General features: G+C 49.4%; 1 protein-coding gene across 2 annotated transcripts in view; it reads left to right on the forward strand.

Moving 5' to 3' along the window:
* C1H7orf57 (chromosome 1 C7orf57 homolog) overlaps positions 1-25,279 on the forward strand; it is a 498,985-nt gene that overhangs the window by 400,486 nt on the left and 73,220 nt on the right. For both annotated transcript variants that reach the window (XM_030209461.1, XM_030209468.1), the window contains exon 7: positions 24,643-24,779. In XM_030209461.1, coding sequence (XP_030065321.1) covers positions 24,643-24,779 — 137 coding nt within the window. The remainder of the gene's footprint in view (positions 1-24,642; positions 24,780-25,279) is intronic.

Consider the following 25,279-nt stretch of genomic DNA (forward strand, 5'->3'; position numbering starts at 1 on the left):
CCCCCTTTATTCAACCTCCTTACCAAAGGGTCTATTGCTATTACATACACCAGCGGACTCAGCAGGCATCCTTGTCTAATCCCTGTTCGCACCTCCACCCTCCTCCCCCTATTGACGATGGGGTAACCCACTGCCCCATCGTATATTCTCTGTATCCACTTTACCCATCTCTGGCACCCCTACCTTCTCCATCACCACCCATACATAATCTCCTTGTACTCGATCGTAAGGAGTCGCCTGATCTAAAGCTTTTATTTTCACTACTCCTCCCTTCCTCCCCACCTCTACCACCTCCCGTACCGTCAGTGCTGCCTCCACCCACCCCTCCCTTCTGTGCGCTACATAAAACCCTCCCCATTATCCCGTCCAACATTTTCACCACCATGCTCGCCAAAATCTTTCTATCGACGTTGAGAAGTGAAATTGGCCTCCAATTACCCAACTCTTCCTTCTCTTTACCCTTACTTAACAACACCAACCCTGCCTCCCCCATTGATGGTGGCAATCTTCCTCTTACCTCCCCCTCCCGAAATATCTTTAACAACACGGGCACAACCTCATGCTCGAACACCTGATAAAATTCCCCCGGGATCCCATCCGGCCCTGGCGCCCTCTTTTTCCTTATACCCCCTTATACATTTGCTTATTTCCAATCTGCCAAAGAAGGGTAACCTTCGAAAGCTAATGAAGAAATGTATTAAGTTATGTCCAATAAACAAGGTATCATCTTATTTTCTTTTCCATGTTTTATTTTGTTTGATTTCTATTGATAACCTTAAGAGTGGACTAACACGGCTACCACACTCCTCTCCTTATACCCCGAACTGCCTCCCTTACTTCCTCCTCAGTCCATTCTGCCTGATCTAGTTCCTCTTCCTCTTCCCCCCCTCCTCTGGCATCCCTGTCACATATCCTTCCCATATCCACTCCCTCTTAGCCCGATTCAACCCTTCCAACGTTTTAATACTAGATTCCTGTATCAAGATACAGTCCACCGGCTCCTTCCCCAATTGGTCATACGCCCATATCCAAGCCTTTCCTGTCCGAATACTTGCCACATTTATCGCAGCCACCCTCCATCTCTCCTCTGCCATCGTTATGTCTTTCTCTTCTTCTGGCCTTCCATTCCTCTCTCTTGCCCTTCCCTCTTCGCCACCCATCCATCTGTCCAACTCCCCCCCCCTCCTGACTTCCTCCCCTCCCCCCCTCGGCTCTTCTTCTCGTTCCTGTGCTCCCTCCACTTCCATAACCTCCTCCCCATATTCCCTCCCTTGCCTTCCCCCTTCTCTGCTCAGCCCTTCCCGCCCCCCTCCTTATCTCCCCTTTCCTCCTTCCTCTCCCCTCCCTTTCCCCCCTCCACCTTCTTCTTACCCTCCTCCACCTTCTTCTTCCCCATTTCAGCTCCCCCCGACCCTTCCCTCCCTTTCTCCTCTTCCCTTTCACCATCTCCCACCCCTCCTCTAGCTCTCCCCTCCCTCCTCTTTGCCCTTCCACCCCTTCCCCCTCTCCCATCTTCCCCTCCCCTTGATCCTCACCCCCACCCTCTCCCTCCTCCCCTTCTCCCATCCCCTCCTCCCCTCCTATGTTCTGCCCTTGGGCACCTACTATATGGGTGCCCCAACTCTCCACACAAATTACATCTGATGGTATTACAGTGGCTCACCTAATGGTCCCTGCTTCCACACTTCACACATGGTCTGATGGTGCAATTCATTGCTAGGTGGCGAAAAGAGCCACACCTAAAACATTGGTGTGGCTGGCCCCTGTAGAAACATTGAACCCTATCCCGACCTATATATGCCGCTGCCAGAATGTGCCTTGTAATTTCTCCCTCCCTTCTTAACCGCACTGTGGCCCCCCATGCTCCCGCCCACACCCTACTGGGATCCGGTATCTTCCACAACAAACTAATTATGTCCGCGTGATGACTTAACCAGTATCCCAGGTCTGCTACTGCTAAAGACTCATTTCTCACTATGTTAATCTTCATCTCCTCTTGCCTGCTAACTGGAATTGCCCTAAACCCTTCCCAGCATCCCTTCCTTTGTTCAAATCTCCTCCAGAACTCTTCTAACCCTCTCATAGTGAGAAAGCTGACATCAAAATCCACCCCATTTGCTGGGTGTATGCAGGCAAATAAGTCTTCCGGAATAAACTCCATCTGAAAGATCTTTTGCAAAACCTCTCCCCTTGTTGGGGCACCCCCTTTCCCCACCCACTGCAACTGAACTACATTCCTCCGTTTCCTGTATTCAGACCCCCACCCTCTCTGTTCCCCTGCCCCCCTCTACCCTGCCCTTCCTTCCTCCCACCCCCCACCACTTGAGCAAAAGACCTCCCTCCCCCTGGCCGCACTCCTCTTCCCACCCCTTCCCCCAACCCCTCCCCCTCCCACTCTCACCCCCTTTCCCCCATTCCCTTCAAGCTGCACAGTCTCTTCCTGCTGTACACTCTCTTCCATAGCGCTCCTCCTGCCCGCTGCCCTCACACTTTCAGTGCACTGAGCTCTCAATTGCTCCGCTCCGCTCACCCTCCTGACATCATCAGCTCGTGCTGTTGGCACTCGTTCTGCGCTGCTATGCACTGTGGGCCTCTCAGCAGCACTCTGTCCACACTCCGCCTCCCCCAAACTCTGTTGACTTTGTGCTGACATCACTGCTCTTTCCGCACTGAACTCCTCCTCCTCCCACTGTGCCGCTTTCTCTCTCCTCAGCGCTCCTTCCTGTTTTGCAACGTCCTCCAAAACTTCAACACCCAGACTTCCTTGCCCTCCACTTGCCACTGGGGGAATGGCTGGCCCCGCCTCCTCTCCACTCACCCTGATGTCTGCGTGTGTCACTGAACTTTTTCTCTGCAGAGAAATTCGCTCCTCTGCCCTCGTTTTCAGTTCCTTGCTAGTGGAGCCAGTCTCCTGCTGCTTTTGCTCTTCCATCCTCCCGACCTCTCCTGTTCTGTGTCCCACGTCGTTGGAGTGCGACTCCACCCCCTGCCGTGACATCACACTGCTCCCTTCCTTCACAAACAGCGCTTTCTGTGACTGTTTCAGCTGCAACTGCCTCCTCTGGGTTCTGAAATCCTCTCCCAGTTCCAAAATCTCCAATGTCGTCAGTTCTCCTGCTGCCTCAAGACACCCTTCGTTTTTAGCGTGTCCACCTTGCTGACTTTCCTCAGGTACTTCTGGTTGCTCCTCAAACATTAAAGGACTCTCAACTGCTTGTGTATTTTGTGGTTTCTTTTGTGCATATACAGTCTCTGTGTGCTGGTTCCACCTGTCCCTGTTTGCAAACACCTCTCTCTTCGGGTTATTCCCACGCTTCTTTATTATTCTCAATCTTCTCCTTTCTCCAAACCAATTGTTTCTGTAGTAACAATATCTCTCTCTGTTGCTTTTCTCGCCGTCCATCATTGTCAGCTAGCTTTACCATTCACTAGCTTTATCCGCTTCCTAAGGACTTCTCCTTGTTCCAATTTCTGAATATGTTTCAAATCAGCAATTACTTCTTCAGCAGTAATGGCTCTGTCTACCGCCCATGCTGCCCACTCCTCCTCCTCCTCACTACTATCAGTGTACATGGCCTCCAACACCTGCCCGCTCTGTGGCCCACTCCTCTTCCCCTTCTCACCTTCCACCAGACTCTCCACTCATGGTGTCTTTCTCCTGGTAAGCTTGCGCTGCCTGCTGGGCCTCTTCACCCTTCCTGTATCTTCCCCTGTGCCCTCATTCTCCAACTCTGTCCCCGGGCCAGGCCTTTCCTTATAGTGGGTGCTCAGTCCAGGGACTTCCCGGCCGTTACCTCTCTCCTGAAGCAACTGGCCCACTTCCTGGGCCCCCTTCTCCTGGCCATCCTTCTTGCCACCTCCAGGCTCCCATCTCTCTGACACCACACTGGGCCCCTTCCGGAGCTGGAGCCCCTTGGCCTTCTCCTGGGCCTCCATCCTGGGCCTTCTAGGCCCTGAGGCCTGGACCTCAATTTTGCCAAACCCCACCAGTCAGCTCTCTGCTGCCTCCACCTCCTTAGCTCTCCACACCTCCTCTCCTCTCACTGTCTGGCTCACAACTGCAATTACCGCGGCTGCTGGCACCAGACTTGCCCTCCAATGGATCCTCGTTAAAGGATTTAAATTGTACTCATTCCAATTACAGGGCCTTGAAAGAGTCCTGTATTGTTAATTTTTCGTCACTACCTCCCCAAGTTAGGAGTGGGTAATTTGTGCGTCTGCTGCCTTCCTTGGATGTGTCTCAGGCTCCCTCTCCGGAATTGAACCCTGATTCCCCGTTACCCGTGGTCACCATGGTAGGCGCGGAAAGTACCATTGAAAGTTGATAGGGCAGACATCCGAATGGATAGTCACCATCACGGGGACGTGCTATCGGCCCAAGGTTATCTAGAGACACCAAAGCGGCCAGGGGGGCAAGCCCCCAGATTGGTTTCAGTCTGATAAATGCACGCATCGCAGGAGGTCAGCGCTCATCGGCATGTATTAGCTCTAGAATTACCACAGTTATCCAAGTAACAGATGGAGCGATCAAAGGAACCATAACTGATTTAATGAGCCATTCGCAGTTTCACTGTACCGGCCGTGCGTACTTACACTTGCATGGCTTAATCTTTGAGACAAGCATATGCTAGTGGCAGGATCAACCAGGTAGCCGCAGCGGCAGCGCAGGAACAGACGCACCCCCCCCCCCCCAGGAGAGGGGCAGCCGGCCCGGCAGCGGGGCCTCACCTCTGCTCCCCAGCGGAAGGCGAGGGTCTCTGTGCAGCTGGCAGGAAGGAGAAGGCAGCGTGCAAGGTTCCCCTGACGGAACCTTCGCCCGCAGAGACACACCATCGGGAGCTGGAGGCATGCATTTCATCAGGAGGGACATGCGAGAGGAGGGGGCAGAAGGACGGACCTCAGCCCAGACCCCGCTCGCAGCCCACCCACCACAAGCATCGACACCTGCGCAGAGACTGCCGGACACCTCAGCCTCACCTGAGACAGTGGTCTCCCGTCAGAGGGAGCCCTCCCAAAACGACCCAAAGAGGTAGGGAGAAGCCACATTGCCTGAACACCAGACTGGCTGGCCCACAAGGGCGCTCCCCATTCGGGTCTGAAGTGCCAAATCGATCGGTGGACGGAAGAGAGGAAAAGGAAACGAGAAGAAAAAAACCCACCCTCACCTGACAGAGAGCAAAGGAGAGGGGCAACTGATTTAACGAGCCATTTGCAGTTTCACTGTACCAGCTGTGTGTACTTACACGTGCATGGCTTAATATTTGAGGCAAGCATATGCTACTGGCAGGATCAACCAGATATCCACGGTGGCATCACAGGACCAGACACCCCCCCCCCCCCAGGGAGAGGGGGCTGCCAGACCAGAGGCAGCGGGGTCCTGCCTCCGCTCCCCGGCGGAAGGCAAGGGCCTCTGTGCAGCTGGATAGAAGGAGAAGGCGGCACACAAGGTTCAACCGACAGAACCTTCACCCATGGAGAGACACGCCATTGGGAACTGAAGGAATGCATTTTACCAGGAGGGACACACAAGAGGAGGGGGCTGATGGATGGACCTCAGCCCAGACCCCACTCATGGCCCCCCACCACAAGCACAGACACCTGTACAGAGACTACCAGACGCCTCAGCCTCACCTGAGATGGCAGGCTCCCATTGGAGGGAGCCCTCCCCAGAGGACCCAAAGAGGTAGGGAGAAAGCGCATTGCCTGAACACCGGACTGGCCGGCCCACAAGGGCGCTCCCCATTCAGGTCTGAAGTGCCAAATCAATCAGTGGACAGAAGAGAAGAAAAAGACAAGAAGAAAAAATCACCCTCACCTGGAAGAGAGAGAGAGACACACACACACACACACAGAGGCACACACCTCTCCACCCCATCAAAAGAAAGTCAGGGCTCCCGCTCAAAAGGGGGGCATCCCAGGCTTTCAGTCCAGCCTCCCGGTACGGGTACTAGCCCTCATTTGGGCTTTCAGGACCTTCTCGGAGCCTAGCCCTCATTCAGGCTTCCAAGGAGCACCCCCCAGTGGGCACAGGCAAGGGGCAGCTAGGTCCCTCTCGGGGAGCCCGTGGACGGCTCTCTGAGGGCAGGCTGGCCTTCAGGACCTTCTCTCCCCTTCCCAGCAACTTCCATGCGGGGCTGTTCTTTCTGCAGCCCCAGAGCGCCCTCCGCAGCTTTTTCCGATGGCTTGGGCAATGCCCTTCTGGACTAGCCCCATGGAGGTCCCTCTGAGCCTGGGGAGGCTTCTCAGTCAAGGCATCCCAGTCAGTGGTGAGCACCACCAACATAGTAATCCAGAGAAACCTCTCCAACCTGTGGAAAGGAAAAGGCAGGTTCCTCCCCTCGGCAGGCGAGAGACTCAGCTGTTTTGTCCGACCCTGTGGAACTGCTACCCGGCTGCAGGGAAGCAAATCTGAGTCCTTTCCATGGCGGGTTCCCTCTGGTGGCCACCGTGGAGGTCCCTCTGAGCCCGGGCAGGCTTCTCGGTCGAGGCGTCCCGATTGGTGGTGAGCACCACCATAATATAGGCAACCGAGACCCCTCGGGCATATAGGTTATCTGATATTTACAACAAAGACACAATAATAATCACCTGACACATGGTATTTTCTCGAGTATGGCACAACTCGGCCGCAGCTTTATTTATATACAACACATCTTAAAACCTTAGGTATACCCAAGCCGAATTCAGCCTTCGGCTCATTATCCGACATCCAGCCTTTGGCTCATTACCCAACCGAGTCCGCCGTATTAGCAAGACTGACCAATCGTAAACATTGCTCCCCGCCGCACAGCAAGGGAGGTCCACCGTAAGCGCTGCTCCCCGCCGTACAGCAAGGGAGCTCAACCGTAAGCGCAGCTATCCTAGCTGCCTAGCTTATACCATCAGGCTTGAGTACCCGCCACCAGCCCGGGGTAGCAACGCTTGCCCCGGGCCTCCCCCTCAGCTGCAGCCTGTTGTGCCAAATAACAGGTCTAACACGTTCTGCAACACGTTATTGAATAGGTCGTTTCCTTTTGCCTACAAGCTGGTCCCAACTCTTTGACCGAACCATGGGCAGCTCTCTTCTGCCCCATCGTGCGTCACTTGCCGTCTATCTCACTGCCATAGCCCACGTGGCGATTTGCCGAATCGCTTTCTGCCTGGGCCTGGCGTCCCGTGCATTCTTACGCCTTCGCCTTTGGTGTGTAGGCTCGAGTGTGACCCGTATGGTCCGATAGCCGCCAATGTGTTACGGAGTGCCCAGCATCTCACCTTGCAACATAAAATAGTGGCTGGTAGGCAGTCAGAAGTACATAAGTAATGCCACACTGGGAGAAGACCATAGGGCCATCGTGCCCCGCGTCCCGTCCATGACGGCGTCCAATCTCTCTCTATGTTACCAAGTGTCGACCATCTTGCCCTGCAATATAAAATAGTGGTTGGTAGCCAGTCGTAAGTACATAAGTAATGCCACACTGGGAAAGACCACGGGCCATCGCTCCAAACATCCTGTCCGCGACGGCGGCCAGTCCCGCCAATAGCGCCCTACAAGCTTCCCAACCGTACAAAACACTCCGCCATGTCATTCCTGGCACTGTGAATCCTTTTCCCATCCATTTAGTAGTGTCTTATGGACTAGTCCCTTAGTAAAAACATCTAACCCCTTTTGACTCTGTCAAGCTAATCGCTTTCACCGAGTTCTCGGCAATGAATTCCAGCGTGTAATATGTGTGTGGGGTGTATAAATTTATTTATTTATTTGTTTTGCACCTTTTCCATTCTACTATATATCTCTTGAGATGCGGCTATCAGTACAGGCTACTCGAGGTGCCTATCCTCACCTTTGAAAATGGACCCCCTGACCATTACCTGGAAGGATACAAGTATGAGTTGTTTCTCGTGATGAGACCTTCCGAACATATCTCCTAAACTGATGCCGCTAGCCACATCGGTCCAAAACTGGGGCGTCTGTCCTTGCTACTCTATCACTGGAGTTGCTCGGAGACATGTTCAATACACCGGGGACGTTCTAATTGAGTCTAGGAATCTGTCCCCTGGCCGGAGGCTGTTCTCCGTGTACTTAGTCGCCCCACCATAATGGGAAGGTTGTCGAACCACTCTGCCCCGGGGCGTATGACCTATGCCTGGATGACTTGCCCTTGTCGCTAAGTTATCTACTAATGATTGCATATCTTGCCCTGTTACCTTTTCCCTATCCAGAAGCCCCTGCCCTGCATGCTTTGCTTGGTTGCCACCCGTGATTGCCTTTCTCCCTTTTTTTGGGGGGGGGTCTCTGTTCCCAAGCTCCTGTTATGAGAGTTTATGCCTCCTGTGTTTGTCACTGGGGAGCCTAAACACTATGTTGCGGGCCTACCGCTCCGTGCACAAAATTGTCGTCGCGTGTATGGGCTCCAGTTGTGTGTTTCGCTAGGGGAATACCGAATGACTCTGCTCAAGGGGACATGGGCAACCCATGGGGATGCACTTATTCTAATCGATTTAGAACCCGGCTGCCTGGTGCACTGGCAGCAATCGTCGGGCTGGCTCGATGTCTGCCTTGGCCATGAAGGATTCCTGCCATACTAACCGCGGGAGGGATCCCTGTTCTCCTTGTCCCGGTAATTGTATATGGCCGTCTATCAACCGGGGCCATTTTGGTGTTAATTCTTACTGGGTACAACACTGATCCTTTAACAGGCTGATATGGGAAAATTGCCCGCCACCTTCCCTGGGTTCACTACCTTATCTATTAGTGTCAGAGCCCCCCGGCGCATGCGCATCCCTGATGTGGCATTCCTAAACGCTCTTCTGAGACTTTGGCCGAAATAAGGAGTACTAAAACCCTGGGTAATACCTTCTGCGCATATGTGGGCTTCCATTATTGTGCCAATTCCCACCGCCTAGTAGTCTGGTTCCTGTGCGCTAGATTATGTTTCAAACCTGATTGACGTTGCCTGATTGCTGCGAAGGCACCATGCTGTTAGCCGGGCTAAATCGGCTCTGAGCTCCCAGGTCCGCGGCTGTCTGTTCTCGCACTCCGTGCCATCCTAGCTTGGCTCTTGTGCTGTCTCTGGGCTCGTGTGATGTCTACTGCTTGCCCGCCTTCGCCTCTTTTCTATATTCTTGGCCCTTGTCTGCTTGTCCCGGCCACTGACACTGGTCTCTTAGCTGGTTGAGGTGATAGCTCTGAAAGATGGACTGAAAATATAGGCTACCAAAGGTTATTACTCACTTGTCTGGCTTAATTTGTGCTTTGCCCCATTGAGGCCCCCACGCTTGCTGTCTATCTCTCACTATCTTTTCGCGATCTACATATCTATACCTGTACATATACTCATACCAATATACGTGTACACATATACTTGCCATATGTTGCCATCGTCGTGATATCGCTCCCATCCGCACCTGCTTGTCAAATATGAAAGGAAGAGAGAACAATATGATTGCAACAATCCACTTTGCACTCCGAACTTTCCTTTTTATTCTGTGCAATTCTCAATGCTATGTTATGCTGCCATCTGCTGTTGGGGACTTCTCGTTATGCTGCCATCTGCTGTTCCAAGGCGACGCTACCTGCTTTCTTAGTGGCGGGGTCGAGGTTTCCTCCCTTTTTGGTTTGGAAGGGTATTGGTTGCCGTCGACTGTGCATTTAGAGAGCTGTTACTGGTTGGCCCCACTCAACCGTCCACAAGTTATATGAAGCTACACTAGCTCGCGATATATAGAATATGTTGACTTCTACACTTTGTTTGGTAGCAGCTGCTGACAGTCCTGACCCAAAATATTTTCATCCTAGCCTTCTCTTTCCCTGTCCGAGGCCGAATACCCTACGTTTCCCTCCCGGACTCTGTAAATTACGACAGAGGCCCTGTCTTATGATATTAGCGCTCAAAGCTGGCCTACCTTCAATTTCCATCCATGACACTTAATACTTTCTTCCTAGGGCCTCTGTAAATTTAGGACCTAGGCCCGCCGACGCTGCTGGAATACCTTTCATTCCATTCAATACCGTTATTTAATACTTTCTTACTGAGGACTATGTAAATTTACGAAGCAGGCCCAGTCTACGGGTCTGAGCACCCAAAGGCCGGAATACCTCAATTTCCTTCCATTACCTATATTTAATATTTACTTGCCAATTTGATATTTACTCTGCAAATTTGACACATCGTCTGGGTATTGATCACTCTCAGAAAAACCTGCATTCTCCCGATCCATGCTTTCATAGCGACGGGACCGTGTCCCCTTTTTTTTTTTTTTAAATACCGCCCAGTGCTCGACACGAGCACTATGAAACCGTGGCACGAGCCTCGCACGCACCTGCGAAAACGTGATATTTGGGCCGGACCCATCGGTATCCACACCCGTCCTCGCGCCTCCCTGACGGCATGGATGAGGCCCTGCTACTTAATGCTTGTACTCAACGTAGGCTGTAGGACACCACTGTTTGTTTGTTTGTTTGTTTTGCATTGCTTTCATATGTTGCCATCTGTGTTAGAGTTCTGCCAACTGAACCTGCTCTTGTATTGTGAAAAAACAGATCTGTGTTAGAGTTCTGCCAACTGAACCTGCTCTTGTATTGTGAAAAAACAGAGAGACAGATGCATTGTAAGCTCTTGAACGGGGATTGTCCCTTCGAGTATGATGTACAGCGCTGCGTATGCCTTGTAGCGCTATAGAAGTGATAAGTAGTAGTAGTGGTAGATAGGCCACCCGTTGTCTATAATTAGGATTCGTAGTCTCTTCTTTTTTTATTTTTTTTTTTGCGCGTCTGTCCTGGGAAGTGGCAGAAATAAATCCAGGTCCAGTATACACATCACGTATCACATATGAGTTTAAATTGTTGGGTGGACTATACGGACTGTGCAGTATCACCTATGAATCTCCAATATGAGTTTCTATTGTTGGGCAGACTGTACTGTGCAGGTCTTTTCCTGCTGTCATCTACCAGGTCACTATGTTTGTTTATTTATTTATTTTTTGAATGGCAATGACGGTTGCATGGGGGAGGAAACATAGATTACGCAAATTGCTTTGTCTGAGTGCACTGGATGACGGCCGCTGAGGGGCAGTAGAAACGGAGATTAACCAATTGGCTTCTATGCTTACAGTGGACTAGATAGTCTCACTTCCTCTCCTATTTATTAAACCTCCTTGCTGCAGCTGGTAGGTTTTGTTTGCTTTGCTTAGGGTGTACTGGGCTCTTACTAAGATGGCCATCCCCCAGTTCTTCCAATCTCAATATGGCTGCCCTGGGAGCATCCTTCTACTCCGATCAGGCTAGCTAAGAGTCCTCTCGTTCGCATGGGTGACTACAACCTGCACCAGCCGTGAGTTCGCGGTTTTTGTTTTTTTTTATCGCGCGCTCCTCGCATCCCTCTACTCACCCTGACTCCCGGACCAGGACGGCATCGCGGCCCTAAACCCGGACGGATGGGCTCAACACAACTGCGATTCCGCACTGTATACCCCGACCACGTGGCGCTTCTATCTCACGCGATGCAGTGGCGACTGGAGAGTAAGCTCTTTGAGCAGGGACTGTCTCTCTTTGTTAAATTGTACAGCGCTGCGTAACCCTAGTAGCGCTCTAGAAATGTTAAGTAGTAGTAGTAGTAGTAGTAGTCCGAGCCACAGGCTGAGATCGCGTCGCGACATTAGTAACCGTCCCCTCCCAGGCTCCGGGAAACTGCGGGGCAACCCGACCACATGGTGCCTCCCTGCCATCCGCGTGGGGATGACTGTAATCTTTTTATTTATTAATTTTTTAAATTTAAAACAAAAACATGCGGCGCGCATGCCTGCACTCTCACCGCACACGGGTTTCTTCCAGAGGACGCGTTCCAGCAGTTCGCGTTTTCTCTCCAGCGCCCGGGCGCCCGATCACCTCTGGGCCATAAGATTCCACTTGGCGATCGGCTGGGCAGGAACTGGCGTTCGCGGCGCCGCTTCCTCACGACTAGGCACTCGCATGCGGAACGCCGATGAATCGGAAAATTAGTAAAAGGGGGATTAGAACCAGCAAGCCAGTGCTTGAAGCACAGCACCACATGTATGCTGGTGCCCGGACGCCTGATGAGGCCGTCCGGGCTCCGCCCAGGGGCTTTTAAACCCCTTTGGTAGTTCTTCCTCCTTCTCAGCGGGGTGCCTTTTGGGCGGTGGGAATGTGCCCACCAGCCTCGTTTTCACCCCGCTGGCCCGGTGTGCATGCCCATCGGGGCACGGCGCCATATTATGGGCGGCTCCGTGCACCCGTGGGGGCACTACGCCTTGCTTACATAGTAATCCGGAGAAATCTCTCCGACCCGTGGAAAGGAAAAGGTGGGTTCCCCCCCTCGGCAGGGGAGAGACTCAGCTTTTCTATCCGACCCTGTGGAACTGCTGCCCAGCTGCAGGGAAGCAAATCTGAGTCCTTTCCGACTTCCATGGCGGGCTCCCTCTGGTGGCTGCCGGCGGTATTGCTCCCAGCAAACACTGCTGAAATTTTGCAAAGAGCCTTACCGAGCACAGCGCATGTTCCTGCCAACTCTCCCGCTCTGTTGCCACGTGACCAAGGGGTCTGAAGGAAAGGCAGTTACAGTGTGCCATGGATCAACGCAAAAGTAAGACTTTAACATTGTGTGAAAGAATAGAAGTGCTTAAGAAATTTAAAAAACGAGCAGAGTCAAGCATCTATTGCCCGAGAATATGGCGTGAACCCCAGTCAAATTTCGCGTATCTCGAAGTGGAAAGACCAGCTTCTGGGAGACTGGCGAAACAACAGAAACCCACAACGGAAACTTAAGCGGGCAGGAAAAGCTGAGGAGGTTGAAGAGGCTCTCCTTCGGTGGTTTTCACAAGTCAGGAGCAGACAGTTTCCTGTAAGTGGTCCGCTGCTGATGGAGAAAGCTGGCCAGCTAGCTGGCTGTCTTGGGCTAACTGAGTTCAAAGCCACTGTCAGGTGGTTGGAAAGATGGAAAAGGAGGAACGGCATTAAATTTAAGAAGCAGTACAGTGAGAGGCAAGACGCTGACGACTCGGTGGCTGAAAATTGGGTGATGTCAGTTCTTCCTTCTATCCTGCACGAGTATGCACTTCGTGACATTTTCAACGCGGACAAAACCGGCCTCTACGGCGAGCCATACCTGATGGCACACTGCCATTCAAGCAGGCCAAACCTATAGGAAGTAAAGCGTCGAAGGAACGACTGACCATCCTCCTATGCTGCAATATGGATGGAGGTGAGAAGTTGGAACCCCTGGTCATCAGAAAGAGCAGACAGCCCCGTTGCGTCAAGAACGTGAAGCGGCTCCCTGTGTCATACCAGGCGAACGCCAATTCATGGATGACTGGGGACCTTTGGAAGCAGTGGCTAAAGGAATTAAACACCAGAATGCGGGCACAGAAGCGCCCAATTTTGCTGCTCTGCGACAATTGTGCTGCACACACTGCTCATGTCAGGCTGTCTCACGTTAAGCTGGTCTTCCTGCCGCCAGACACTACCTCTCTGATCCAACCATTGGATCAGGGCATAATAGCCAGTTTTAAAACACATTATCGTGCTCTTCTGCTACGTCATCTGATGGGCCTTATGGACGGACAGACTGGTGATAATAAACGTGTCCCTGAACTGGCTCATAATCTGTCCCTGTTGGATTCCCTACACCTGCAGAAAGAAGCCTGGAATCGGGTCACACAGGCAACCATTGTCAAATGCTACAAGCGGGCACGCTTTGTCAAGGATGTGGGGAGGGACCCAACGGAAGCAGCCATTGCCAGCGAGGCAGATCAACAGGCTACTGACATCCCAGCCGGTGTGAGCAAAGAGCAGTTCCATCGATACGTAGCTGTCGATTGCAGTCTACAGACAGCCGGCGACAGCACGGATGTCCAGCTATGCGCCTACACGCAGGCAACGGCTGACGATGAAGCCGACGATCAAATGAGCAGCGAGGCACAAGCTGACCTAATACAACCACCTCCTGCCACTTTTGCTACAGCACTGGAGAGTCTCAGCAACATTCGGGCCTATCTGGAGAACAATGGATGTCAGTGCTATGACCGATTTTACCGTCTGGAAGACTTAGTCTATGAAACTCAAAGACACCATAGTGTGCAGAGGACTATCACTGACTATTTCAAGAAAGCCAAATAACAGAGACTGTATAGTGTGTACATTTAATAAACAGTACTGTTCATGTGTTTAGCAGATATCAAGCTTCTTTGGCTCACAACGGTTAAGCTGTTAACTGCATGTATTTCTTCGGTCCCAGCCCTTGCACTTAAGTGGAGTGCACTGTACCCCTTTTCCCCCGGGCCAAATGACCAAACATAATCCCGTACATAATCAACTGATGTTTATAGTAGAGTGGATTTTTTTGCCCTTTCATGTAATAGTTCGTTTAATTCTCTCTGGGCGGCTAAATATCCTAATTTCTGCTCTTCTGTCTGGGCAACCCCATATTTTATCCAGAGTGCTCTCACTTCCTTTTCCAAACGCAAAATTTCTTTATCCCTCCGTTTCTTCGTCCACGCCTTATATGCAATGATCCCCCCTCTCAGGACCACCTTTGCTGTTTCCCAATATAACCCATGCTGCTCTTTATGCTCACTATTATTGATCTCAAACTCTCTCCACTGTGCCTGCAGAAATTCTCTGAATTTTTCATCTCTATAGAGTTCGAATGGAAATGTCCATCCCCCTTTTCCTCTCTTATTCCCTATCATCTCCAAGATTACCCATACAGGAGAAGGATCAGAGATTTCACTTGGGACAATTTCTGCTTCTAAAGTTTTGGAAAACAGGGGTCCAGAGATAAATAAATAGTCAATTCGGGATAAAGAGGAATGGGCCCTAGATAAATGTGTGTAGTCTCGACAGTTAGGATGCAGGACTCTCCATACATCCACCAAATCTAATGTGGCACATAAAAACGGCAGTCCCCGTAAGAAAATGTTTCTGCCCCGGGCCTCCATGACTTGTCTTATCCACTAAGGAGTCAAACACCATGTTGAAGTCGCCCCCCAATACTATATTTCCTCCCTGATATGGATTCAGCATTGACACTATCTCTGTATGAAATCTCTTGTCATAAACATTAGGTGCATATATCTACTATAATAAAAAGCAACCTCAACGTTCTGAGGACACTGACGTCACTGAAGTCAGTCAGTCTCCCAGAACGGTTCGTGGATTCATGGTGGTGAAGCCACCCCACAGACCCGTGCCCCGCCCTCGCGTCAAACGTCATGACGTCGAGGGCAGGAAAAAAAATCACCTAAACAAATGGTTGACCCCCCCCCCCCCACTAAAGCTGCAGCTCAACACAAGGACCTCCAGCACCCCCCCCCCCCCCCGCAACAACCCCCTCCTGAGACACCCATTTTTGCGTTGCTTTGCCGGCGGGGGACCCGAAACCCCGCCAGCACAAGCCCTGTCTGCTCACTACGGCGTCATCTTTGGCGTTCCTAGCCTGTGGAGGCAGGGCTTCTGTGCGTCTGACGTCCTTCACGTGCATGACGTCAGACGCACATAACTCCGCCCTGCACAGCTACCAACGCCGACGATGACGCCGTACTCAGCACACAGGACTTGTGGTGGCGGGGTTCCGGGTCCCCCGCCGCCAAATCAACGCGAAGGTGGGTGCGATGGGCACGATGGGTCGAATGGCTGCGGCCGGATGCATCGCCATGGGTGGGATGGTGCCGGGAGGGGGGGCATCGCACCTCACAGGCAACTGCTCAATGAGGAAAACCTTGCTAGCGCCCATTTCATTTGGGTCAGAAACGGGCCTTTTTTTACTAGTATTACATAAAATATAAGGGTTCCCCCCCAACTCCACCTCCTCAAGGACATATCTACCCACTGCGCTCCTCTTAGCCGATTTAATGGTCATTGGTAGTCCTTTTCTAAACAAAATCAATACCCCTGCCCGTTTATTATCTGCCGGGGATCCTACGGCTGTGCCCACCCACCCTTGCTAGAATTTATCATGCTCTTTTGTGGTCAGGTAGGTCTCCTGGAGAAACACAACATCTGCTGCCTGCCACTGCAATGCTTGCAAGATCTTTTTCCGTTTTATGGGCGATGAAACCCCCCCCCCCCCCCCCCCCCCCCCCCCCCCCCCCCCCCACATTCCAGGACATCAACTTAATTTTCCCCAGTAATCAGTCAACATATGAATTTTTCCTGGTCATTTTGTAGTCTCACTGGAGGGCGCATCTCCCAGCCCTTAGATACCCCCTCCTCTATCCTCCCATGCTCTTCCCCCGTCCCTCCTGTGCGCAGGAATTGCGAAGGTAAATAATACAACACCCTAAAAGAAAACCAAATAATCCCAAAATCCCTCCCTCCCTCTACCCCCCTTACCCGATCCTCCCCCCTTCCCTTCCAGTGGTCTACCATACATTGTTCTCTCTTGAGAACTAGACACGTGTCGGCCCTTCCCCCCCAGCCCCCCTGTTATTCCAACGATTGATTAACAACCACAACCCACCCTGATCTAGACCCAGGTCTTTCATATTGTCCTCCCTCCCTATTTGACGGAATTATTGTTCCCAACTACAATTATGCATTACCCATACAAATAATCAGCGCTTTAAAAGCGTCTTCACAGAGGTCACGTGACGCAGTGAGCGACGGTGGACGTGTGAAACATCGTCTGCCCAGGGGCCCACCCTAGACCCACGATTTTAAGCTAACCAGGACCCCGAAATTAAACAGGAAAGAAGGACTAACCTGGAAGAGGTGTATGGACAAGTTCTTAATCCAGTCCGCCATGTCTGTACCAGCAAAATCAGCAAAAAGAAAGGATGAGAGGCTCCAAGGAGCCGAAAACAAAATGGCGCCCGCCACTCCGCCTGGATTGCAACCTCCGGCGTCAGAATCGCTGGTGCTGGAGCTTACAGAAGCGGTGGTTAAAGCGCTAGATGCTCGATTTACACAACTATCGGAGCAGATAAATGGGATTACGGCGGTAACCGCTGAGCTGACCCGCAGAGCGGGCGAACTAGAAGCGCGGGTGTCTGAAGTAGAGGGCGTCCAGGTGGAACACGTGGCGACTCTAGAGAGACTCGAACGTCTGACTCAAGAATACCAAGAAAAATTAGATGATCTCGAGAACCGTTCAAGGAGGGAAAACCTGAGGTTTGTGGGTTTTCCTGAGACTCTTGCGGAGGGGCAACTCAAAGAAACCCTGGAAATCTGTCTGAAAGCGCGATTCCCGGAGGCCAGTGAGGAAGGAGATATACACCTAGACAGAGCTCACAGAATAGGCCAAAAGCCCACCAGAGAAAACAGACCACGGGTGGTCATAGCAAAATTCCACCATTATGCACAAAAAGCGGCGATATTGCGCTTGTATAAAGCCAACAAAGAAGAAGCCAAATTTGAAGGGGGAGTCATAAGAATATTTCAAGACTACTCTGCGCCATTAACATCACGGAGAAGGGCCTTTACCCCTATCTGCTCCCGGCTAGTAGAAAAAAAGCAAAGATTTGCCTTGCAATATCCAGACACCTTGAGGATTCAAACAAACACTGGATGGAAGAATTTTACAACACCTGAATCAGCCCAAGAGTGGATAAATACCACACTGGGATGAAGGGCCTTGCTGTACTACAAGAGTCCCTGGCGGGACATGAGCACCGCAGCTAAGTGTTTTTGTGGACTGGGCCTGTGATAGAGAACAGGGAGTTCTAAATCCTGTATATAAGATTAATATGTTATGATTCTGTTTGAGATGTTGGGGGAAATGGTTCAATGAAAGTCTGAATTCACAGCCTCAAAATGTAAGCATCAACAACAACCAACACAAGCCCATTACGAACAGATGATGGGCACTCTTGCAGGGCTTAACTCTTTAATACACGAACGGACACAAAAATATCTTTTCCATAGAAAATTCCAATATTTTAAGTACGGTAATCGTACAGGGAAGCTGTTGGCTCGTATTGTCAAGACTTGGACGGGGAATTCCTATATACACACATTACAGGCCCCGGACGGCACTAGGAAACATCGGCCACAGGAGCTACTGCATCTCTTTAAAGACCATTTTACAAGATTTTTCAGGGCAGAGCCAGAGGTAGAGAACACACAAATTAAAGATTACCTGGAAGATTCTAGAATTCCAGGTTTAACACCAGATATGAAAGAACAACTTAATGCCCCTTTAACAGCTCAGGAGATACAAAAGGTGATAGGGTCTCTTCCGGGGGGAACTAGCCCAGGAGCAGATGGGTTTTCTGCTGAATACTGTAAGTTGCTCTCTCACAGAGTGAGCGCACCTTTGGAAGGGTTCTTTGAAGAGGTGATAGAGCAGGGGCAGTTTCCGGCCGGGGTGAATGAAGCGCTCATTACACTGATACCAAAGCCTGGGAAAAACCCTGAAGAAATAGAATCATATAGACTAATCTCTCTACTAAACGTAGATCTCAAAATCTTAGCTAAGATATTGGCGGAACGATTGGCAAAATATCTTCCCCATGTGGTGGGAGGACACCAGGTGGGCTTTGTGCGTGGACGCCATCCGGGCCTTAATGTACGACGGGCCCTTTTGGCTCTAGCACATAGCCGGGCAAAGGGAGATCCCCTATTGCTGGTCAGTCTGGACGCGGAGAAAGCGTTTGATAAGGTGAGATGGGGATACCTCTTTGAAGTAATGAAACACGTGGGATTAGAGGGGTGGTACCTTCGCGCGGTAACATCTCTATACGCAGAGCCACATGCCCGTATCATAGTAAATAAAATGACGTCCCAGGCTTTTCCAGTACAGAGAGGCACAAGGCAAGGGTGTCCATTGTCTCCACTGCTCTTCTTATTGTACATAGAACCTTTTTTGCGAACGGTGGAGAATAATGCAGACATAGCGGGAGTAACTCTACCTAACCTGACAATCAAAGTCTTAGCATTTGCGGACGACGTCCTCCTCACATTGACACAACCACAGCGTTCCCTCCAGGGTTTACTCGAGATGGTAAATGAGTTCCAATACTATTCGGGGTTTACTCTAAACAGACAAAAGTCCATTGCCCTACCAAGTGAGCCGGGCATCCAATTACAGTGGGAGGGTCCCTTCCCCCTGCAGTGGAGAGAGGAGACAATAAAATATCTAGGAATCTATATAACAACCCATCCCGACCAAACACACAAGGTCAATCTAAAACCACTCTGGCAAACTACAAAAGAAGCATTACAGATGTGGCGTAGGTTGCCTTTGTCATTGTGGGGGAGAGTAGCTTTATTTAATATGATCTTAGTTCCGAAGTGGACGTATATCACTCAGGTACTATCACTACTCATAACCCGCAGAGAAGAGTTAGAGCTTCATGGACTTTTAAAACAATTTTTATGGAGTGGGAAGAGGGCACGCGTCTCCTTGAGGCAAACATATTTACCCAGAAACAAAGGAGGGCTGGGAGTGCTTAGTGTTAAATGGATGTCGGCTGCGGGATGCATGAGACATATAGCGGACTGGCTGAAAGGCACAAGACATTTTACATACCCAGAAACAGAGTGTAGGATGTTGGGTGATACCCACTTCAGCTACTGGTTGCATGCCGGGCCGGGTAGGGTGAAAACACCTCAGCACCTTAAATTTTTGTTCATGCCATTAAAGAAAACTTGGAAGTGGATATGTGGGCTATTGGGGTTAAATGCCCAGGTCACACCATACTTGCAGATTGGGGGAAATCTAGACTTCCCAGTGGGTAGCATTACACGCACGTTCAAACAGTGGAGGGAGGCCGGAATTTTCTTCCTATTCCAGGTTACTCAGAGGGACGGAGAACTACGGTCTAGGGGAAACCTGCAGGAGCATCTAGGATTAGAGCTGGGAGACTTCTTAGCTTACACACAGCTGCAGCACTATGTGCGATCGCTCCCCAGGTCCGCGTTACAATACTCAGTGCGGGCACAACTAACAGAAATCCTAGATTTAGAGGCTAAATGCCCAGTCCCACTAAAATACTATCATGCACAAATTAGGGCTGCCCTGTCACCTGCGCCATATCCCCAGCTGACACAACTGTGGGCTGGAGAATTGAGAACTTGTATTGGGCCTAATGTTATACAGGCCTGCCTGCAGACATGCTATAAAGAATATGAGAATGTGGACATGCGAGAAACGCAATTTAAATTTTTGATGCGCCTCTTTATCTCTCCGCATAGAGCATACAGGGCAACATTAAGACCAACAGACGATTGCCCTAAGTGTAACGGGAGCGGAGCTCATTTGGGTCACATGTTCTGGCACTGTCCTCCAATACGGGCCTTTTGGTCTTTGATATGCGGGCAGGTCTCTCGGATGTGGCAGACACAATGGGTAGACAACCCAAGAATCTTGTTTGATGAATTCATTAACCAGGCCAGCGTCAGTTTCAGAGAAGGGCAGTACTGATGGGGAAAAAATCAATACTCAAGTTGTGGCTTCAGGAGGACAAGCCAACAATTCAGCTCTGGAGGGGATACTTGATTTCACTCTGCACTTTGGAACGAAGGAGCGTGCGTGATCTGGCTACCGCACGAGGGGAGAGATACCTACAATGTTGGATGCCATTTTTGGACACATTGCTGCCACGAGCTCGCAGTAGAATATTAAATGGATAACTTATCAGGGGGAACCTAAAAGACTGGTGAAGAGGGGGGAGGGAAGGGAGAAAATTGGAAATATCAAGATGACATGCACAGCTTTACAACCGATATATAATTGTAAGGAGACTGAAGGGAATCCATGGTTATGTTATAAATAGAAGATGTAATTTACGCTTGATTGTCATCAATAAAAATATATTTAAAAAAAAAAAAAGCGTCTTCACATCACTTTCCTTTCCAGTGCCCCATGCCCGAAGTACTGTTCCTTATTTCACACTTAAAGAAATATATTATTCCCACACATCTCATTTCCCACCACATGATATTAAGTCCCATATCTCAACTCTATGGCGTTAAGATAATCTGCCATCCAGTTCTCTTGTGAGAATGTCTTCACGTCTATCAGCGTGCAGTTTCCACAGTATTCTTCTCCGCTTCTCCCTTGATTTGGCTTGCAAACTGCAACGCCTCCTTAGCCGAGATGAAAAAACAGGTCTGGCCTTCATAATGGACCCGCAGCCAGGCCAGATACAACAAAGCAAATCTTACTCGTTTGGTATAGAGTTCCGTGCAGGCTCCTACAAACTGCTTACGCTGCGTTGCCACTGCAGCCGAGAAATCCTGGAAGCATAATACTTTCTGTTGTTCAAAGCACACTTTGCTCAGCGATCGCCATGCCCTCAGTATTTCCTGCTTATGGGCATAATTTAGGATCCTGCATATCACCACTCTCGGGCGCTGCTCTCCTCTCCGTTGACCCAGCCGGTGAGCTCGCTGTATTCGCAGGGTGTTTTCCAGGGTCTTCAGTTTTAGCGCCTTTGGCAGCCATATTTCCAGGCACTCTCTCAGGTCCGCTTCCCGTACTGCTTCGGGGATCCCAACTAGTCTGAGATTATTTCTTCTAGACCTGCTCTCCAGGTCCTCTAGTTGCGATTCAAGTTGGGAGAGTTTCTTCTGCCATTCTTTCTGTTGGCCTTCCTGTTGTGCGCTCCGATCCTCTAACTCCGATAGCCGCTGCTGGAAACCGGCCATATCTGTCTTCAATCCTACCAGCTTACCATCTAGACCGTCCAATTTTTCAAATATTTTCTGCAGCTTTAGGTCAACCGAGGATTCCAGCAACTGTGAAACCTCCACTGCTATTTCCGCCACCCAGGCGGAGCTTACAGTTTCCCCCAAGGGGCCGGAGTCCGCCATCTTGCCGTCTCCTGTTTTCCCTCGCGCTCCATCCTTCTGCGTTTTGGAGGTCGTAGCTTTAATTTATGTTGCCGATTTCCACCACTCTTCCTGCTATCGCGCTTCATAAACAATATCACTGTTTGCGGGCTGCTTTTTTCACCGATTACTGCTATCAGGGGGTAGATGTTAACTTAGGGGCCTCAGAGCTCCAACCTGCGGCGTCCTACCCCTCGCCAAGCATCACGTGACTCCCCTAAAATTAATTAGACTGTTTTAATTGAAATTCCATTTACACGCACCGCTATAGACATACTGTGGGAACTTCTCATCCGTGGCCCAGGGGTTATAAGAGTCCAAACCCTACGGGACACGGATGGGGGAATGTTGGTTATAAGTGATGGAGAGAAGAAAGATAATACTTTCCTAAATATGGTAGGCGGATGCGTACTGATAGAGGGAGAGGTCAAGAAAGGGGGGCTACGGGGATATAGGGGAGCAAATGTTTTAACATAATATTGGAAGTTGAGTCATGATACAAGTTTGCATTCAGCCTGGAATGTTTATTGGATATAATTCCTGCATTGCTTACAGCAGATTTATATGGTTGAACTTCTAATAAACAATGTTTAAATATAAAAATAGAAGGGTGGGGTGGGGATAAAATGTTAAAAGTTTGATGACGGACTGTATCATTTTGTCTTTACTGAGTACATTTTCATATTTGAATCTCTGTATATTCATATTGTTGAATGTGTTTCTTTTGAATTGTCATCAATAAAAATGTTGAACCATAAAACATGCTGAAGGCGCCAAGCCAAGATTTTAGTAAATAGTGTATAATCCGACCCAAGTAATGATACCGGCCTATAGGAACCACATAGATTAGAGGTCTGTCACGAAACACAGTCACCTGCCTGGGGCTACCCCACGGCCACTTAGAGGGTCTATCCCCAGCACAGTTCAGGTCTTCCTGTACCTGCCTGTGCTCTACACTAGCACCTTCCTCCCACCAACTGGGAGTCTCCCGCTCTCAAATTATCCCCACTGATTCCTAGGTTACTGGGGCCACACTCTGAGTGGTCCCACAGTTCCTAGAAAGCACTCACAGAACCAACCACCAGGATTCTTAGTCCAGACAAGCAGAGGCAATAAACTAAAAATGTTTATTGTCATGAAAAATAACACCAGAATGAATGTCTCCTATCCTCCTGCATCTGCAACAGCTCTTTAAACATCAGCTGTTGCTTCACAGGCAAATTCAAGCCTTTAGCATTAAGTGTAAGAAATGTGAGCGCATTCATGGAGAACAATCAATAGTAAGAGAGTAGACAGACCAAAGAAGCCCCATGTCCTCCCTCGAAGTTTTCAGGATTTCCCCAGTGAGTGTACATGGGACCTATTTGCATGCAAATGGATCTCATCCACGTTCGTTGGGGAAATCCTGAAAACCTGAATGGATTGCAGCCCTCGAGGACCAAGGCTGAACAACCCTAGTCTGTTTGGCAGTTACCCCCTAATTCTATAAAAGTCACCAAAAATTGCACGCGCAAATTTGGGTGCATGCCAAATTTGCGCACACAATTGAATAATGAGCTAAATAGCACCAATAATGGGCTTTTTAACAAGCAATTATTGGCACTAATTAGATTTAATTAGAAGTTATTTGCCTATATTTTACATGAGTAAAAAAAAATGGGGTGTGGAACTGGGTGGGTCATGGGCAGAACTGGGGCATTCCTAGAATTTACGTGCATTGTTATAGAATATGGAGGATACGCACCCAAATTAGGTGCATAAATTTGCACCATGTTTCGGTTGGTGCAAATGGCCATGCCTAATGTAAGACACGGTCCCTGGGCATAAGTGCTATTCTGTAAACTGTGCCAAACTTTAAGCACAGCTTATAGAATAGTGCAGTGGTTTCCAAACTTTTTCGGTTCATGGCACCCTTTGTGTCCGAGCAATTTTTCGCGGCACCTCCCTGGCCACACAGGTCTCCACCCCCCTTCAGTCACACAGGTCTCCATCTTTTTCTATGCAAAATATAACAGTGCTAGGGTGTCCCTATAAGTAGCCCCTCCAAATGACACACTGATTATGATTTATAACAAATTGCTACACTACCTATGAAAAGTTATTCTGTTATAATACTTCTGTGTACATCTGTAGGGTTACAGATGATGGGCAGACTGGATGGGCCATTTCACCTGTATCTGCCATCATGTTTCTATGTTTCCCTAATTATAGAATATGTTTAGTTGATATTTCAGTGCCAGTATCTGCACGCAAATATTTACACCAACGAAAACCTGGTGTAAATTTTAGTACACAGATTTAGGCTCACTAGGCCATATTCTATAACTAGGCGCCTAAATTTTGGAACACCCATGAAATGCCCATTTCCCCACCCATAACCATGCCCTTTTTTGCCTCTGCGCGTTAGAAGTTTGGTGCACATTGTTACAGAATATGCTTAGTGAGTTATTCTCCTAAATTCTAATCAGTGCCAATTAGTGCTCATTATTACTTGTTAAGTGCTGTTATCAGAATCCACGCCAATTTCGGCGCCTAAGTCTAAGCACATTATACAGAATCCGGGGGTATGTTTAAACCATGAATATTAAGTGGGATATAGCCGGCTATCCCCCACTGAATATTGCCGGTTGAGTGCTATTTAAACAGCCTGGAGCCGTTCCTGGCTGGTTAAATAGCGCTGAATATTGGGCAATAAGTAAGTTTTAAAAAATTAAAATGCTTTGCAAGATTGCTATCCCCTTTGTTCGTGGTGTTTTAATAGTGTTTTTTTTAAATATAATCTCTTTTTGTGAAATAATAAAAAAAAGATAAAGATTTATGCCCTTCCCAGTCTTTGGCTGTCATTGTGTAATCTTTGCCCCATGTTTGTTTTTCTGGAGGCCTGTTTCGAAAAGTATTGATCCAGTAAACTTCAGCAAGTTGATGAGCAATGGTTATGGGGATGAGTGGATTCAGCAGAACAATGACAGAGAGAAAAAGAGTCAACAGAAGTCCACAAATAGTGAGAAAAACAAAGGTACAAAGAAAGCATTGTACATAAATGTGCTAACAACCTTATTTTGTGGAAATTACTGTTATTTCAAAATGATATATCCTTTGATTCTTATTAAAAATGATTATTATAAAACACCTAACCTAATGTCTTATGAGAAAATTAGATCATTTCAGACTTTATCTGTAACATAGTAAATGATGGGAGATAAAGACCTACACTGAATATTGAGGGAGCTCAGAGAGGTTCTGGCGGGTCCTCTTAAAGATTTGTTTAATAAATACTTGGAGACGGGAGAGGTTCCGAGGGACTGGAGAACGGCGGAGGTGGTCCCTCTTCACAAAAGTGGTGATAGGGAAGAAGCTGGAAACTACAGGCCGGTAAGCCTCACTTCGGTTATTGGAAAAGTAATGGAAGCCATGCTGAAGGAAAGGATAGTGAATTTCCTAGAAGCCAATAAGTTGCAAGATCCGAGACAACATGGTTTTACCAGAGGGAAATCGTGCCAAACGAATCTCATTGAA

This window comes from Microcaecilia unicolor, chromosome 1 (assembly GCF_901765095.1).
Source record: "Microcaecilia unicolor chromosome 1, aMicUni1.1, whole genome shotgun sequence".
NCBI lineage: Eukaryota > Metazoa > Chordata > Amphibia > Gymnophiona > Siphonopidae > Microcaecilia > Microcaecilia unicolor.